The 19,458-nt window shown below is 41.1% G+C and overlaps 1 protein-coding gene and 1 long non-coding RNA gene across 2 annotated transcripts; one reads left to right on the forward strand and one right to left on the reverse strand.

Moving 5' to 3' along the window:
- Positions 1-1,170: 1,170 nt before the first annotated feature.
- Positions 1,171-19,419, forward strand: LOC133842825 (putative fatty acyl-CoA reductase CG5065). The gene is given in 12 exon segments (XM_062276082.1): positions 1,171-2,297; positions 13,815-14,782; positions 14,784-14,913; positions 16,234-16,350; positions 16,411-16,515; positions 16,577-16,720; positions 16,782-16,916; positions 16,982-17,102; positions 17,164-17,463; positions 17,540-17,672; positions 17,817-18,074; positions 18,142-19,419. Coding segments are annotated over 11 exon segments (1,986 nt in total). The 5' UTR covers positions 1,171-2,297; positions 13,815-14,387; the 3' UTR covers positions 18,290-19,419.
- Positions 2,023-2,732, reverse strand: LOC133842829 (uncharacterized). The gene is made up of 2 exons (XR_009894441.1): positions 2,472-2,732; positions 2,023-2,375 (listed from the first exon to the last, which is right to left on the reverse strand). It is a non-coding gene; the product is annotated as an uncharacterized LOC133842829 (long non-coding RNA).
- Positions 19,420-19,458: the final 39 nt, after the last annotated feature.

The following is a 19,458-nucleotide window of genomic DNA, read 5'->3' on the forward strand; positions in this document are numbered from 1 at the left end:
GGTTGCTGGTGGCCACTTGTGGCACTGACTGGGGCTGGGATTTTTAGCGATTTGGCAAGTCACGTCTCCGAGTGGAACCTGCACGTGGATGGGATCGCGTCATTGTTCAAGACATCGCGACGTCATACAATGTGCATGAGTAATGAGTTTAGATGTTGTTGTTATTTGCTCTTTTAGTCGCTCGCTCGGAATTGGAAGCACGTTTGAAGTCGCTTCGCTTTGTAAAAACTTCAAAAATTTTCATTTCACTATGTGTATAAATTAGTCAACAAAATAAAATTGTGTTTTTGAGATTCAATCATAAATCATTGAATATTTATGTGAGCGGGGAGAAGAAAGATTGCTTAGAGATTAGAGTTATAGTTTTGTCTTTTCAAATGCTGTCAAAGATCATAATATATGTATGTATAGTATACTTAGCATATAATGCTGATTATATGCTCTTCAGTTAATATCTAAGCATGTAACAACTTCTAAAACGATCGCAACACTGATATATAAAACGGAATATTTGTAAGTAAGTGATTGCAAGCATTTAATATAATATCATATAATAATCATTTTAAATAGATTTGAAGAGATAAAATTAAATTGATTGTATTCAATTTGTTATGTATTTAAGTATAACATTTGAAATGTGTTCCCCATAAGGGCAAAAGTGTGTTTTAAGTTCGGTCTCTTTGCCTTTGGTTTCGACTTTGTTTAATTTAGGCTTTGTTTTAACTAAATGGAAATTGATTATTATGCAGAGTGAACCATAATGCTGAGCCAGTGATTTTAAATTTTTGAAGCGATGACAATGCACTTATCATTGCATGCCATGCGTCTGTGACCTTCAGTCGCATTGTCCAAATATTTACGAGTCGAAGGTCAAAGGCCCCCCTACTTGTGTTGTTGGGTTAGGTCTTACATGGCGGATTCATTGAAATTGATGACTGATTAATATCTTGTCGCTTTGTTTATAATTGTTTGTTTGAAATGAAAATGGCATTTCGTATGCCCATATTGGGGACATAAATCAGGCGGCAGTGTGGCAACGCTGCGACGTTGCCGTTTATGCAACGCTCGCAGATGGCAACGCTGGAGAACGCGACATTAAATTTGAAACTCAGCATGCGCCAAAATTTTCGAATTGTCTGATACGGACTATATCGAACAAAAAAGTCGTAGGCAAAACAAATTTTTTTTTGCTCTCATCCATTCTAATTTGTATGTTCTCTTTTCTCGGGCTGCTGAAAACGCATGCGCTGGCCACAACTACTGCAACAACAACAATAACAATAACAACAACAACACTAGCAACAGTAACAACAACAAGAGCAACGGCAACAGCGCGAGAAGTGTATTTCATTCAATAGGAAAATCTCATCGAAAGGTGGTGGAAAAATCAGGCGACGCGACCGCGAACGCGAGCACGCAAAGCCGAAGGCGAATCCGAATACAAATACGAACGCCAACACAAACGCGAGCGACGACGGGCATTGCGCAAACTGCGAGCACGAGCCAACAAACAAAAAAAAAAACTAAAACGAAGAGCAAAGGAGAAGAGTAAGGAACAAAAGGAGGAAAAACAGAAAAACACAAAAAAAATTTATCGAAGGGTGTGTGTGAGTGTTTCATGTTCATTTCGAAATTGTTGTTGGGCCCAAAACTCACCACCGGGGCGCAAAAAGAGGGTGGAGTTGCCCTCAGTGTGCGAGCGTGTGACATTGTGAGCGTAGTCAGCCAGCCCCCTAAATTGCTTGGTGAAAATTGCTGGCGGTCCGGTTTTTGGCCCAGCAGTCAGTTGCCACAGTCGTCCAATCGCCCAATCGCCCAGTTGCCTGTCGCCAGTCGCTAGTCGTATTTCGAGCTGTGCTGCTCAAAAAGCGCCTGCCGCCAACAAAACTTGTAGGAACAAGCAAAAAAGAAAAAAAAACACACAAAAAAGAAAACACAAAAAAATAGCAACAACAAATACGCGTCTTTAACTTGCCCTCATCCATTTATTTCAAACCTGGGCAGGGTGCAGTTTTTTCCAAATTTTTGCCCGTGCGTCGCGTGTGATATTCGTGTGTGTGTCTCATTGTTTTATGAATGGCATAAGCATAAAAGGAAGATTCAAATAAAGAGAAAAGAGAAATTTACAAACAAATAAGTAAGCCGAAAATAAGAAATAAGAAGCTGCACGAAATTAGTGAATTCTACTCCGCCATCTTCAGCTTGTCATCCCCCAGCGTCACTACGGTTCAGTTCAGTTCGGTTTGGTTCAGTTCAGTGCAGCATCCAGCGACGATTCCAACCTCACTTTTGTGCCGGTATGTACAACGCCCCTTGCTCCAGACCCCACCAACGATTCTATAGTCCCCCAAAGTCCCAATGTCGCCCATTGACACCTACGTATGTGCAGTATAAATTTAGCATAATTATGTGCCCAGTTTGTTGTCAAATATTGCTGCCAACAAACAAGAAAAATAAGAATTATAACTTACAGCAGGCACATTTATTTTTAGAGCCCCGAGACACCTTTGTACCATAGTCCACACGCAGAGCAAGAGAACGAGAGAGAGAGAGAGAGAGAGTAGAGAGTAGAGAGTTGAGAGTATGAATGAGAATTCGAGAAGGAACAGTGGGGGAATGATATTTTTACTGAGGCAGACAGAATGTATGTCGTTGGATTTATTATCTCATCGACAATACCGATGTCGCTATTGGAAACGGCGGCGCTCGTAAAAAATGTAACGCAAAATCAGACATTTCCGTTGCTTGTTTCCGCAAACACGCGTAGCAAGTGCAAGCAGCAGCAGCAGCAGCAATGGAGAGAAAAATAAATTATGAGAGTAAGGGCGAGAGAAAAAAGGAGAGAGAGGATTAAATCGAGAAAGAGAGAGAGAGATGAGCGACAGCAGCAGCAGCTTCTTCAGCCTAACGCTGCAGTGTTGCTGTGCTCAAGCTTTTTGTCTCAGCCTAAAAGTATGTGACGGAAAATTGCTTGTTAAGTATGCGACAGCAATTTAAAGTGGCGCGCTTAAATGCACTAAATACGAAATTAGGTATTTAATCACCATCTGAGCACAAACTTGGATTTATTGGCCTTATCTAGAAGTGAGATAAGATACGAGTGACGTGAGAGATAGAAAAGTTGATCAATCAATAGATAACACATGATTCAATATATTATATAACAGGTCACCCTTGTTGCGGTGAGCGGTGAGCAAAAGCCGGCAGCAAAGTCCACACACACAACACTTTGGGAGTAGACATTTGATGTGAAAACAGTAGTAGAAATAGCATATGGAAAAGGTAGTAGTAGTAGTAGTAGTTGTTTGCCAGCTGCGCGAGAGCGACTCTCCGTGTGGGTGTATGCTTGTTTGTTTGTGTGCGTGAGTACGCTTATCTGTGTTAGTATGTGTATATTGGTGAGAGCAGGCGCGTGAAAAATCTTACAAAAAGCTAAAAGGAGCAGTAGACCGACCCCATGAGAGAAAAAAAAACAGGCATTTTCCCCCAATTGATTTTCAAGGCGGCCGACATTGTGCAAAAGAAATTTCTATATTTAATACTGCGGTGTCGTCAAAAAGTACAAATATTCCGAAAAAATATTTGAAAAACAAATAACAATTAAGTGAAATGAAAAAGGAAATTGTGTGGTTGTGAAGATGTATGCGAAAATGCGTTACAAATATTTTGCATGAGTTGATAACAGTGCCTCGCAGTCTAAGTGGCTGACTATTGCATAAAAATGTTTGTGTAGAAACGCCCCACTGCCCCATCGACCCATCAACCCATCAAGCGAGCTACCAATCGACCAACCGACCGACTTACCGCCCGTGAAGTAACCCAAAAAGTATGCTATGCTCTCGACGCCTTCTCTTAGAGAATGCATTGTTAGTTTCGATAATTATTGATTACTCGCAGTGTTGTCATTACTGCTTGTTGTTGCTACTCTTGCCGAGCTGCTTAACTAATTTAATATGAAATAAAAATCGGTTTGATCATCAGTCAGCCAGGCAGCCAGGCAGCCAGCAGTAGGGTTGTGCTGTTAACAAACGAGGCGATAACATTTCAAGTGCATTATGTCATATTCCTCGCTTTGTTGTCTACCTGCCTATGAGAGTATCTTTGTGTGTGCTTTGTGCTTTCAATGTATGCGTGCATCTGAGAACGAGTGTGTGTGTCTGTATGTGTGTGTGCGTGTAGTGCTAGTGTGATTGTTTGCCATTTTGCCATGCCGAGGACGAGGACACAGCGCTCGTTGTCTGTCAACAGGGCGCCATTTGATGCCGTAACTGTGTGTAATTAAAAAAAGAACAAGCAACAAGGCGGGGATTATGTCCATCAACACTCACTCACACACACCCTCACTCTAGATAGTGTGTGTGTGTGTGTGTATAAGTTTTGTTATTAATACACACAAAAAATTGTAATTTCCGCCCCGAGCGACAAAACTGAAACTGATGAAAAACAGAAATTGAAATTTCCGTTAACGTTATTCGAGCTGAGGCGTCATCATAATGATTTAAACGACTTGACCACACAAGCGGCAACAGCAACTCTATGACTATTCCAATGTGCATGAACGTGTGCGTGTGTGTGAGTGTGTCAGTTGAAATATGGCTCATGTGGCAGCCCTTGACGCTCTGGTGATTGTGGGTTAAAAGGGTCACAGCATGTGGGAACATGTGCCACATTTTATATGTATCTGCCATACACTACTACGAGTGGAATTTATATTAAATTGGCAACATAAAAAAGAGTGAAGAATGCTTATGAAATGCCAAAGATATGATTCGCTTTTCTTTGCTTTACAGCTTGGCCTACTTCCGGTCTGATTGGAATTTATGTGTGCTGCCTAAAAGTAGGCAACAATTTTGATTTGAGCTCTTCACTTTCCCCTCTTAATGCTTTAAATTTGTCGCGGCTGAGCGCGTATTTATGCTTATGACGCCGCTCTGCACTGAGCGAAAACAATTGTTAGTCACTTGCCCTAAGCAAGTCAATTGGATGGGCAAACTGACGATGAGCTACGGACGATTTCCGTTTTTGGGCAGCGAGTGTGCAAATTCAATTATCAACTCAAATATTAACTAACAGATTAGCATGGGCACTGGCACGTGCCCCACCCAACCACAAGTTGAGTAGAATTACAGCCAGAATTCGCCAAGTTTGACGTTAGTAGTGACTGAAGCAAAGTCGTTTCCTTGAGTTGCATTCAGTTGAGCAAATATCGAAGTATTAGCACCATTGATGGATGCTGCTGTAAGCTTACTTCGCTGGACTTGTCTGAATCACGTTTTAAGGTGTGTCTTTTTAGTTGTTGAGCTTTAGGATTCGAGTTCAAGTTTTCGCTGTTGTCGTTGCTTTTGTTGTTGTTTACCAAATCAGCGGCAAGCTCAACGTTCAAGACGTCTCAGTCGCAGCTCAGTCCAACAATGTGCTCTCAAGCTGAAGTGTTGTCATCATCATCACTGTTGACAAATCAGCTATGCAATTGTAGGCCGTCAATTGGTTATAAGAGCACAACAACAACTAGTGAAAATTCCCAGTGCAGTAGTCGATTATTATTAACGTGCATTATTTGCATTCTGATGAGGTCAGCTCTGTGAAGTTTACACTAGGTCAATAACTGGGTTGTTATTATATTATATGATGCTGCTGGCAAAAATATAAATGACCTGATCCAACTAGGAATATTACTCGCATTATTATAGTGACAAGTCGGAATTGTGTTGATAATAGTAGTTAACGATCTCTAGCTGTTTTTTTTTTTCGTACTTACATACATTTCCATTTCCATTTCCATTAGTTCATTGAACTATTGCGTAGCTTGTGACTGGGGAATTTTCGTCTTTTCCTGCTTCGCCTCCACTCGCCTGTCCCTCCCACATGTGCCTCGACTTTTAATTAGACGGCAGCAAATGTAGCTCACTGTGACACCGTTACCAAGTGCACACACACACACACACACACACAGAGACGTACACACGCACTAAAACGCACACACATTAACATACTCCCATTACAGTATTGGTCGTAAAGCTTATGTTGTGTGTACTTTGACCTCTTTGGCCATCGCGCCGCGCTTCGCCGTGGTCAATGTCAGTGTTGGCCACTGGCTTTGGGCTTGAACTGGTCTCCATGCGGCAGATTGAATTTCTTTGCATGCTCACTCACTCACTCAGTCAGTCAGTCAGGTTTTTCCACAACACACAGCACACATGCTCAGGCGGCTCACAATCATTTCCACGACTCGTTTTTCACAGTTCTTTGCGGCTTTTTCAATTAAAGCTTGTTGCATGCCACCGTCGCTGTTCCGTTGCTGTTGCTGTTGCTGGTGCCGCATCTGCCTCGGCATCAACATCGTCGGCAGTCGGCTGCTCTCATCGTCATCGTCGTCGTCGACGTTGTCGCCGTCGCTATCGCCGTCGTCGCAGTCGCCGTCGCAGTCGCTGTCGCAGTCGTCGTTTACGTGTCGCTCTTCGTGACACAGCTGCCCGCACCTGCCGTCCGTGATGTCCATGGCTTTCTTTTGTGCGCTTTGTGGCTGCCTTTCTTGTCCATAAAGCTGCTGCAGCCAGAGTCACAGTCACCGCTGCTGTCGCTGCCGCTGTCGACGCTGGCTGACGCTGCATAAAGTCTTTCACTTCTTTGCCATCCAAGTTTAGTTCAGTTCCAGCCGGCGTACGTAGCGGACGCGTCTTGCGAGATCGATCCGACACCGGGGATTCATCGAAGTACATCGAAAATAACATCGAATTCACAGCGATAACCGATAAGCGAGCAATAGAACGTAAAGCGCTTCCATTACGATACAAACACTCTCTCTCTCCTCCTATACACTACACTATATTTCTCTTTCTGACGCAGCGTGTGCTTGCGTACGTGCGTGTGTTCTGTGTGTGACAGTGTGCGTGCTGCTTTTGCTCTCTTTCTTTTCTTTCTCCCACTCTCCATTGTCTTGCACTCTCTTTTGGATTTCTTTGCGCATGCGCAACGACTCAAAAGACAACACACACGCATGCGCCGTCTCTGTCTCTGTCTTCGTTTCGTTTCGTTCGTCTCGGTCTCCGTCTTCGTCTTCGCTTCGTCTTTCGTCTTCGACATCGTTCGTATCGGTCAACGTCTGCGTTTACGTCTCCGTTTTGTGACTCCGCGCAAAAGTGAAAATATTTGGAGAAATTTCTTGAGCAGAATTTCAGTCGATCGCAAGTTTTTTAGTGTGTCAGCTTTATATGAGTAACCAGCAACCCAACCACATACATACATACATATAGTATATACGACGACGATACGAGCATACGAGATATCATTACCTATTTAAGCAAATCCAAAGATTGCCCTGCCTTGATAATAGTGTCAAATTCAACACAAATAGTTGACCCTGTTTTACCTTTTGTTCAACTCATAATAGAGTTATCTGCATACTCCGCCATCCCCCGCGCAAAACGAAAGTGTTACCAACAACATACATAAATATTGCAGACAAATGTCATTGTCCTAAATTTAAATTTCGCGCCGTAACGGACAAAAACGAAAACAATCTTCTAATCAACGTGCAACGTGCAAACTTGCAACTCGTAACTGGCAACTGGCAACTGGCAGCTGGTAGCTCGCAACGTGCTACGTGCAACGTGCAACTTTCCGCATCTTTAGCTACACTTGACGGCGATTTGTTAATTTGTTTTCTTAACTTATTTTCGACAAGTAAGTGTAAGGCCTAAGGCCGAGAGACTGCGTGGCTAAAAATAAGCAAACCGATCGCAAATATTTGCCGTTGCCGTCTAAGGGTGTGGGGTTGGGTTAACGCCATGCGGCCGAGCCGAGGCAAGAGCTGAGAGCTGATAGCTGAGAGCTTAGAGCTGAAGACCTGTGCTGTGCTATGATGCTGCTGCTGCTGCTGGGGTTGCTTATGCAACGTTGACGTAATATTTAGTCTAAAACTAAAGACGTCGTTTTCGTCTTCAACACGAGAAAGTTGCTACAACAACAGCACAAATATTTTCGAAACCTTTTTTTGTATTTGTAATATTAATCACAGCATATTTACAAATAAAATTTGCACACTCACACACACATACACACGCAGCGTCTGTACGAAAATGAAGACGCAGCATAATAAATAAACATGGATCACGGTCAGCTACAGAGAGCTAGAGACCGTAACAGATACACCACCGATTACAGAAACAACTACTCATAGCTACCTCAACCATATTGCAATTCCGTTTCAAAAAGTTGCGAAAAGAGTTAACGTTGTTGTTGTTTTTGAAGCTATGTATTTACTTATGCGCTCTTGATTCGCTGACATCTTGTCACATTTTTGGAAGCTGTCGATTTGAATATGCGTCGTTGCCTTGTGTATAGTATATAGTATATAGTATTTCAGTCAATGCAACATCTGACAATTGCATGAGGCAAAGGCCTCATCAGCTGCTGCTGCTGCTGCTCAGCAATTCAACAACGCATTGACCCACTTTATCAGGCACTGCGCATGCGTAAGTGCAGTCGAAATTCCATGGGCTTTCCAAGTTTACTTGGCCAATATTTTGGCAACTCAAGAAAATTATATATGTACATATATATATATTTATTTATATGTCAAAATGTGTATGCGCGCGATTTCATCAACTGTGTTTCTATCGAATACGTGCCTCGTTTATCAGATCAGCTCTTGGCGAAATTTCTTTCATTACTGTTCAAACACTTTCGCAATTATGAACACGCTCTTGAATTCTAAGTTGCAATGTGACTGTCAATGTTTTTCTTTTTAATAGATTCACAGTCCCATACGCGTGTATAGTCTGCATTGGCATAACCCTATTAGAATTTTTGATTGACTCGTTAATTGCCCAGCGACGCATTTATACAATTTTTGCTATTTTGAAAATGAATCAACTGAATCGATTGCCATTAACATTTGTCTTCCTACTTATATATGCCGTTTTTCTGGTTTTAAGATGCTAAAAAATGCTCTTTGGCAAATTTTAAATTTTAATATTTACTATTGTGAACACACTTTGCGTACCTGTTTTGTGGTTAATTATTTTTTCACAGAACTTTCGGTAATCTCCTTTTCCTGAACATACTCAGTCGTCATCTCTAAATTTATCAAAATTTGTATAAATTTAATTAGACAGTTTCTTGGTCAATGTCTCATTTCAAGAATGTTTTTAGTTTATCGGCAAACTGTTTCTATTTTCTGTGCAGGATTTGGAAGCATCTTGATCTAGTAATATGACTTGCCCGTTTGGGTTGAAATAGATGATATAATATAGTCTTATGAATCTCACGTGCTGTCCGCGCAATTCATAAATCTGAATTTGAGAAAATTGCAACGCAATTTCATAAATCAAAAGTGCCTAAAAGGCGACTTGGCATGCGGGAAATGAGAGACAAATTTATATATATTTTGTCGGTTAATTAATGGGTTTTATCTTAATTGAGCCTGTAGACATTGTTCTTGGCTTGGTTAGAATGTTAGAGAGTATATATTATATTTTTGTATAGTCTTAGCTCATGCAAAAAGACTAAAAATAAATATAAATTCTAATTGTAAATTATTTAATATCTAACTTTGAGAGACCGTCAGTTGAGAGTCGAGTCTCAATTGGTCTGCTAAACTGACTGCGGACTGACTGCGAACGCGAACGGGGCAATGGAAATTGGAAACTGCACAAGCGGGGGGAAAACGGAAGGGATCAGGAATGGAGGTACGAGGCAGCAGCGACAACAGTCTCACTCTGGCGGGGGCCCCATTATACACACTTAAATTTAACTTTTATGCTGTAAACTGCGAAGCGCTTTGTTTGTTAATCAAAACGCAAATTATGGGCTCATGTCCGGGCGGTGGTGAGAAAGAGGGATAACAGAGAGACAGTGAGCGAAAGAATAAGAGGGACAGTGAGTGCGAGAGAGACTGTGGGTGGGGTAGGGGTAGAGGTTGGGGCAAGTTCTGTGACAGTGGCAGAGATACAGATACAGAGGCACGAGTTGCAGAGATCTGTGGGCAAAGCAAAGCAAAGCAAAGCTGAGCTGAGCTGAGCTCAGGTCAGCACAGCACAGATTCCATCACAGATTTATTCAATTACACACAAAGCATAGATAACTTACGATAACTGTAAAAGTAGATAGATTCCAAAGGGGGTGTGCGGAGGGAAGAGGCACCTCTGCACAGCTCTCGAGCACAGCACACAGCTCAGCACAGCAGAGCAGAGCAGACAGAACACAGCTAACGAGACACTCGCCGAGACTCTAAAGGTTCAATAGAATATAGAGGGCACAGACCCATTATGAATTGTGCCCAGCATCCGCTTTGAGCATTACATTTACATAATGAGACCCCCTCCCCATCTCCTCCCTCTGATGTGAGGCCGGGTTGGTTGGGAGACCCGTAGAAAAGTGAAAATTCGTAGGATTTGAACTTTAACTTTCATTAGACAATTTCTGAAAATTGTCAAAATAAACAGAGAGACGAAAGTCTAGCTGAAAGCAAACAAACAAAGCTTCTCCAAGGCCCTTAAATACTTGTAATCCGAAAACAACAAGGCTATGAGCGAAAGAATCGGGGAAATGAGGCGACAACTAGTAGAAGAGATGGCTTCAAATGCAATCAGAAAGCAGAATGAAAGAATACAAATATTATGTTTTAATGCGACGAAGCATGAATACGCTTCTTCTCGGCTTACGATTTCAGAATGAGAATTAACTTTCTTTCTTTTGAGCTATGCACAGACTGTTTTTTGCACAAAACGATTAACAGACCGCAACTTATCAGCTCATTATTTTCATATTATGAATTTTGTATTGAGCACAAGTTGCAAAATGATAAAACTGGCTTCTCTGTAGCCATTTCATAAGCATATTTAAAATTAAGTATGGAAATATTTGACGAATATATAAATATCGAAAAATATGGGGAGAGGTTACACATTCGATATGGAAGTTGTGAAGCCCGCTTTTTGCAGAGGGTATTGGCCTAAAACGAAGCCAGTAATGGTTAGCCAAAGACGAACAGCGTCGAATGAAAGACCACGGTCAGTAGTAGTTGTTGTTGTTGTTGTTGCTGTTATATTGCTTTTGTTGTCTTTGCTGCTGTCGAAGTCGATGACGCTGACGATGATGATATGCGGCACGATTATAGGAAATGGGTCAGACAATACTTGTACACGGGCATAACAGTGTAACTACCTTGTCAAGGCAGGTTGAATGTTTACCGTTTAACAGCTCTCACACACGTACGAACACACACGCACACACATGCACACTTGAATACTCTCACACAACGCTGCAGTTACAGATTGGTCTTCATGTTTGGTTAACACGCGCAGCGCAGCGCAGAGGCGTGGTTCACTTGGTGGTGCAGTGGTGCGACAGTGGTTCGTTACATGGCGGTTCTCTGTGGCTTGTGTCTTTGCTTAGCCGCGCGAATTTTTCAGTCTTCTCTCTCGCTCTCTTAGAGAAAAAAAGAAAAAGAGCGCGAGCGCGAGCGCAAGCGGGAGACTGAGAGAGATAAAAAAAGTTGAATTTCAAGAAATTTCACTTTAGAATGAGGCAGAAGTGGCTGACCGTAAAACTGGATTCCCTGGGAAGGTCCATTGATAAATTTACAGTTACGTGATGAGACCGCTCGATTGTCAGATGGCTGGCTAAGTTGTTTAAACTTTAATTATATGGCAGCTAGTTTGGGCAAAACAGCAGCGGATATGATTCGATAATATCATCGAAAAAGCTGTGCCAATTTCGTGGGCCATTTTAATACATTTCTTAAACCGAAACTACAACAATAAACAACAATAAATGCTGCGTCAGTGAAAGAAACTCAATATATGTATACAAATGACCAACTGAAGAAGCAAGAGAAGAGAGAAATGTACAAAAAAAAGTGTTGCTCTCTCGCTCTCTCTGTATCACTCTATGACTTCCTCTAACGCTTTGGAAAGATATTTCTGTGTGTTGTACCTTAAATGAAAACGAAAGTTTGAACATTTCGGCTAACCAAAAATATTACCAAAATTTAAATACGACAACAACAACAAAAAAAAAACAACCAAAACTCAAAAAAAAACAAAATCAAAAAAACCGAAAGAAAAAAAAAACATTGCGGAATTTAGATATTTAAAAGTGAAAGCCGTGGGTCTGGGTTGGCCCAAAGACCCAGCTGCTTAAACTTGAATTTGAGGCGCATTTCGGAGCAGCGAGAGATGTTCCCTAACATTATAATATCATCAGATGGACGTTGCCTTATCGTCGACATATTTCGAATTTGTATAGTTCCTGCCTATGATCAATATTTGGACAGTGTTTAATTTGAATTTTTTACTACTGTTACTTTTGCATTTGTTACTGTTGCTGTAGCTATTGTTGGCTTAATGGTAATTAGCAAAAGGCAATTACGGCAAGGTGCAAAGTTGTCTCAGAGAAAACACAAATGTTAATGCCGAAGGGGAAGTAACTGATTGATGCGGATGCTGTTCGTTTACGTGTGTGACAAGAGTTGTACTTTGATCGACATATATGTTAAGTATATGAATGTGTACGCAATTCATTACCCTTTTACTATACTATATCTACCTACATTCGCCCTATTGGGTGTGTTCCTTTGCACGCTACGGTTAGCGGGGAGTTAAGGCATTTTTGTTTCTACGAAGTGGGTTTTTTCGTCTATTTGTACTGGTATTTGTAAAACAAAACAATCACTTAGCAAGATTTGCGTTTGTTGACAAATTCATTCATTTTTTTTTACAACTTCAACTTGCTGTAGAAATGACGTTTGTTTGCATTCGAAATTCACTAATTCCGGCTGAGTATTTTGGTTAGTTCGGAAATTAAAAACCATTTACGAATTGCCCATTCTCTACTGTCCCAAATTGTGCGAGTATTAGTGAGCTTTCTGTGATTGCAATGACTGGCAAAGCTTTTATGTGTCGGTGAATCCCGTGTGTGTGAAAAGCATAATGTAAGCTGTAATTGTTTATAGAGCATTTAACTGCCGACTCTTGCGAGTTGTGAAAGCTTTTTTAGTAGTGAATTCAAATTTGTTCCTAGTCTGATGATGTGTGAAAAATTGCCAAATAGAATTGCTTGGTCGAGCTTCTCTCAGAGTTGGACATTTCAATATAGAATGCCTGGCCACAGACGGCAGAGTGCGCATTCGTGTTCTGTCATCGATATCGACAGGCGGACAGGCAGCAGTGTCCCACGGTTGTTGGCGGTTTTCACTTCGTGTTCAGTTGACTCTTCGCTCTTCAATTGGCTGATGCCTTTTAGTGACGCTAAAGCGGCTTAAAGTCTTTACGAGCTTTACATATTTTGTTCTATTGTGCGTAAAATAGAATTGTGGCTCAACTTGTGAGTGTCGTGTTTTGCATGTGTAAGCATGTGTGTGTGTTGTTCTTAAAGGATATAAGCGTCACTGCTTAGCTAGCATTTGCATTTGAAATCAGGCCGTGTTCCAGGGACTGGAATCACACCAAAAGACGTCACAACCGCTGTGACACTTGGCCAAAAAAAAAAAAAAAACAAAAGCACAAACAGAAATTGATGTTGCTTCAGTCGCAGCTTGGCAATTCTGGGGCAACAATTTTGGGGCTTCCTCACGCAAGTGCCCCATGTCAAAGGCATCTATTTTTAGGCATATGACATTTTGATAGACAGCTGAGCCGGAGAGAGAGAGAATGAGAGAGTGAGGGCTGAGGGCTGAGGGTATCCAACCCAAACTCCCTAATGATCTAAATATAAATGGTTCCAGTATAACATGGAACTAATTGAGCTTTCTATTTATTTTTTAGTTCTAAACTAATAATATTAATTATCAAATTTTGTTCTTATTTTTTCAGCTAAGAAACACCTTCAAATTCAACAGCTTGCTAGCTAAGTTTGACACACATTTTCACTTACACGCACAGGAGAACACGGGGAGACTCCTGTTCCTGTTCCATTTACTGTTCAAACTGGTTTAACCAGGTTTTTTTTGGAGCAACTACAGTCGTCAGCAATATGAAAATGGAAAAACGCTCCACGGCGACAGCAACATTTTCAACAAACTACCGTGAAATTTAAATATATTATACATTTAATATATGTGTATAATTCCCAATTTGATAATTAAGTACTGCGGCTGATGAGCAAAGGTGTTCCACGGAAACAACAGCAACAACAGAAAACTTCCCAAAACAAACAAAAAAATAAAAAATAAAATTAAATTAAATACACTTCCATAAAAGACATTAGAAGACAAGCGAAACTAGAAACAATAACGCATTAATTTTAGTTGGAAATAAGAGGAAAAGAAAGCGCACATCGTAAATGATCAAACTGCTTCCTAATTAATATAAAACGCAAGGGATAACGTAAGGGTAACAAATACAAACAAAATCGCATACACAAAAAACAATAAAAAAGCAACGAACATGTCACACGCCGTCGCCAAGAAAACAGAAACGGAAAACTGCATCGGCAGCAGCAGCAGCAGCAACCTCAAACAGTCGCCACAGCCTGCGCAGCAACCGCACAGCAGCAGCAGCAGCAGCAATAGCAACAGCAACAGCACCAACAACAGCCATAACAACAGCAACGGCGATGCTGGGTTCACTCTACTGAACGGCAACCACTCGTCGCATCAGCGCAGCAACGGACTCACGCATGCAGCGGCAGCTGCTGTGGCTGCCAGTTATGCCAGCGGAGGCAGCGCCAATGGCATCGGAAGTGGTTCCGGCAATAGCGGAATGTCGTCGGTAGGTGGCGCTAGTGCAGCAGCAGCTGGCATCAATGCGGCTCTGCTGAACGCTGCACCGGCCACAGCGCTGCCCAGCAATGGGGGGATTGCAGTCGCCATATGAACGCTACAGAGCCGACGATACCAGTTATGTGCCCATCGGACAATTCTATGCGGGACGCAGTGTCTTCATTACAGGCGGCACTGGCTTTATGGGCAAGGTAAGTGATCGATAAATCCCACAAGATAATCTTCTTAGTATATGGCATGTCCAATGGGTAAATATGGGTGCTATGAGCTCAGCGAACATTTAAGTTGAGTTTAGTGTAAAATAGTTCCTGCAGTTGAGGAATTTTTTATTGCCTACTTTGGCGGGCATCACGCATACGTCACGTGTGTTTTACGTGCACGTTTTTGTTTGCATAATTTGCAGCATGAACTGTTGAACTCGTCTAAGGCAAACAGAACCACGCCTAGCAACCACTCACTAGCAGACTCAAATATGCTTAATACTCATAAGCAAATCAACTGTGTGTGACGGCATAGTTTGCTAAGACAAGGCAAAGGCATGGGACGGAATCTGAAGGCGAAAGATGACTACAGATGTCAAGGGTTTTGAGCTAAGAAACGATTTGCAGTTGCATCTAATCCGGGGTGCTGGCATTCCTTACCATAAACGACTGCGACTCTTTGTTGACTCATCGTCATTTGCTCTTTGTGTGCTTGTGTGTATAACGACATCAGCTCTAATTGTTTGTCAAGTGGGTGAACACACGCACACATCGTATATATAGTATACACTCGGCCTCGACTACGCCTCGACTTCTAATACATCCTGCAGTTCTTGTGCCAATTTCTGCCTATGTTTGTTGGCTGAATTGCATGCCTCCTGCCTGCGTCATTATGACATGTAATCGCTGCCACCGGCGCCACTCAGACTGCTACTCGATTGCACAGTGTGGCAAGTGTTATTTGTTTGGCACACGCTCTCAAGAATAGTGGAAACTTTTTCAGGGCGTCACAATCATCGATTTTGTAACCGCAGCACTGTAATTTAAATGTCATAACCTGCAACCTGTACGTCATAACTGACCACGCCCCTGCCTCTACGCCGTTCTGCATCCGAACACCCTCCAGAGACACATTGTTATTGTCTGGGTGTAATTTCGGGTGTACAATTTTCACATCGTTTTCAGGGCGTGTCAGACTGCGTGCACTTCCTGTCAATGTCCTGAGCTCTCTCACTCGCAGCCAAACGCGTGAATGAGTATCGATAGCAGTCAATTTGCCTTTACTGTTCATTCTGTTTCATGTCCGATTACTTGGCTGCCACTTGACACCGACAATAGACGGCTATTGGGGGTTAGTTCGTTAGTTAGTGGGCTGTCCGATTGACTGGCCGTAATTATAGTTTGTAGTCTAATGAACGCGGTTTGTTTGTATGGAAGTGAGGTGACAGGGAAATTGATTATTCAAGCTCAAGTACTGCTTTCAATTATTCTCTCGTGCTCATCCGTAAATTGTTTGCAATTAATTTATAGGTGCTGGTTGAGAAACTGCTACGTTCATGTCCCGATATAAGGAATATATATCTTTTGATACGGCCGAAACGCGGTCAAGAGGTCTCGGCGCGACTTACGGAGCTCCTGAATGCACCGGTAAGTACTGAAAATAAAGTCTTTAATCGTAGCATGGCTAACCCATCTATAAACCGACAGCTTTTTGAATCGTTGCGTCGAGAGAAGCCCAAGGAATTAAGTAAAGTTATACCGATTTCAGGCGATATTACATCCGAGGAACTGGGTATCTCTGAAAGTGATCAGGTAAGCAAATTACATTAAATGAATTAAGGGAACAATAATATATCTCATTCTTTCGCTTTAGACCCTACTCTGTCGCAATGTTTCCGTTGTATTTCATTCAGCTGCCACTGTTAAATTCGACGAGAAACTGAAACTGTCTGTCACAATCAATATGTTGGGCACGAAACGTTTGGTTGAGCTCTGCCATCGCATGATGTCCCTGGACGTAAGTCAAAAGGTCTTTAATCTATTAGTGACTCTGACTATAACATGCACGGTACTTTTAGGCTTTGATTCACGTCTCCACTGCCTATTGCAATTGCGATAGAACCGATGTTTCGGAGGTTATCTATGCACCACCCTATAATCCCGACGATATAATCTCATTAATCAACTGGCTTCCGGAAGATATACTCGATCAGGTCTGTATCTAATACTTATTGATACAAACTGTAAACAAAATGAATAATTTATTTTCCACCTTTAGCTGACACCGCGTCTTATTGGCAAACGTCCCAATACCTACACTTTTACAAAAGCCTTAGCGGAGCATATGTTACTTAAGGAGGCTGGGAATCTGCCCGTTGCCATTGTGAGGCCCTCAATTGGTAAGTCTTTTCTAGTATATAGCCTAATAGTTCAAAGTCTAATTTATTATCCCCATCATAGTGACTGCCAGCCTGAATGAGCCGTTCGCCGGTTGGGTGGATAACTTTAATGGGCCAACGGGTCTAGTCTCTGCGCTGGCCAAGGGCATGTTCCGGACAATGATGTGCGAGAAGAACTATGTGGCCGATATGGTACCTGTCGATATTGTGATTAATCTAATGATTGCGGCCGCCTGGCGCACAGCGACGCGTAAATCCAATAATTTACTCATATACAATTGTTGTACCGGTCAACGTAATCCCATCATCTGGTCTGAGTTTGTCAAATTTGCAATGTCCAGTGTTCGCAAACATCCCTTGGGTATGTCTTGGTTACATTCGGAACTTCATGCGAACCACATTCTAATATACTTCTTTTGTCATTTGTCATTTTGTAGAGGGTTGCCTGTGGTATCCAACTGGAGACCTGCGCATGAATCGTCCAATGAACACGCTGAATTGTTTACTAAAACACTTTCTACCGGCCTACATACTGGATGGAGTGGCGCGCATAATGGGCAAGAAGCCATTGTAAGTTTCATTGCATTGGGAGCTTTCACACCGACAACACTCACTGCAGCAGAGCTTTCCAAGTTCGCTGGCTAAGTGCTGTTTGGTTTGTTCAAAGCTCACTAACATCAGCGATTTGCGACTTACGTTTGTATTTCCTTACAGTGTTGTCAACGTACAAAACAAAATTGCCAAAGCTGTTGAATGCTTAGAATATTTTGCAACACGTCAATGGCGCTTCAAGGATGACAATGTCCATGGACTGCTGCATACACTCAGTCCCAAGGATCGTGAAATATTCATTTTCGATGTGCGCAACATTAACTGGGACAAGTATGTGGAGCGCTATGTTTTAGGCTTCAGGGAGTTTCTGTTCAAGCAGCGCCCTGAATCGTTGCCCGCCAGCAGAAAGCGAATGGTCAGGTGGGTAGATTGAAACTAAAATCAATTTTTAATTAAATAATGTGAGATAACGTCGATCATATTCTAGGCTATACTATCTGCATCAGTTGGTTAAAGTGGTTGCTGTGCTGCTCACCTGGCGCTTCCTGATGTCACGTTCGAAGCGTCTGAATGACATGTGGAGCGCATTTCTGGAAAACGCGCTGAAGATAGCGCGCTTGATACCATTTTTGTAATAATTCGGCAGCTGATCTAGTGACCGAGACAAAGCAGCATAAATCTTGTCTGGTGATGTTCTTCTTTGCAATTTCTAAATGCTTTAAACATGGCGTACGTTTTAGAGGTTTTTAGCAATTAATTATAATCATATTTTTATATATGTTAAAACGAGTAAACAAATACCACAAAAACAACAACAACAATCGGGTGAATAAAATAGCATTCACAGGCACTCACAAACAGACACACAAACGCACACACACATACCAAGAAACTCATACACCACATACAAATACAAACACAAATAAACATGAACACAAACACACAAAATGCAGCTGCAGTGCCAGCAGTACCTGTCCGCTGTCAGGTGTGACGCAAATTGTGCAATTTTTGAGATACTTTTATGCCTCTCATGGGTGTCGGTTCTCTCATTGGCGAGTTGAAGACGTACTTTTTGTAAATTTTGTGCAGTCAACTAAGTAAAAATAAAAATAATATTAATACAAAAAATACAAGTAAAACTAACAATATAAATTAAAATTAAAAACGAAAATATAACTAATAACTTATTAAATGGTATATAGATTACTTATATACATAATAATATTTCCACCTTCGCGTAAACAAACAAACAACAAGTTCATATGTCAAAAAAAACAAAAGAATAAAAAAAACACAAAAAAAAAACTACAAACTATACTTGGGAAGGAGATAAATTCATACGAAATCTATTACGGATTATGGATTATAAACATACTATGTCAAAGATAATGAAGTAATTTGCAGTAATTAGTAAAACCGAAAACAAATTTGCAAAAGAAACAAAACAAATATATATATACAAAACATAAAACTATTTAACAAAACAGTAAAAAGAAAAATAAAATTTATAAAAATGGCTTGTTATTGCTTTAAATTACATGAACGTAACGTAAACTATGCTAATTAATTAATTATAAATATTATTACTAGTTTTAAAATTTTTACAATTACAATTAAGTTTTCAATTTATATATTACAATGAAACAAAAAAGAAAAAACAAAACAAATCCAGAATTATATACAAAATGAGGAACAGAAATGAAATGAATTCAAATGGAGAATAAAAAAAAACAAAATTTGAAGTTTATAAATATACAAAATTCAATTTATGTATATGTATATTATAACAAATATGGCGTGAACG

Source organism: Drosophila sulfurigaster, chromosome 3, assembly GCF_023558435.1.
Source record: "Drosophila sulfurigaster albostrigata strain 15112-1811.04 chromosome 3, ASM2355843v2, whole genome shotgun sequence".
NCBI classification, from domain to species: domain Eukaryota; kingdom Metazoa; phylum Arthropoda; class Insecta; order Diptera; family Drosophilidae; genus Drosophila; species Drosophila sulfurigaster.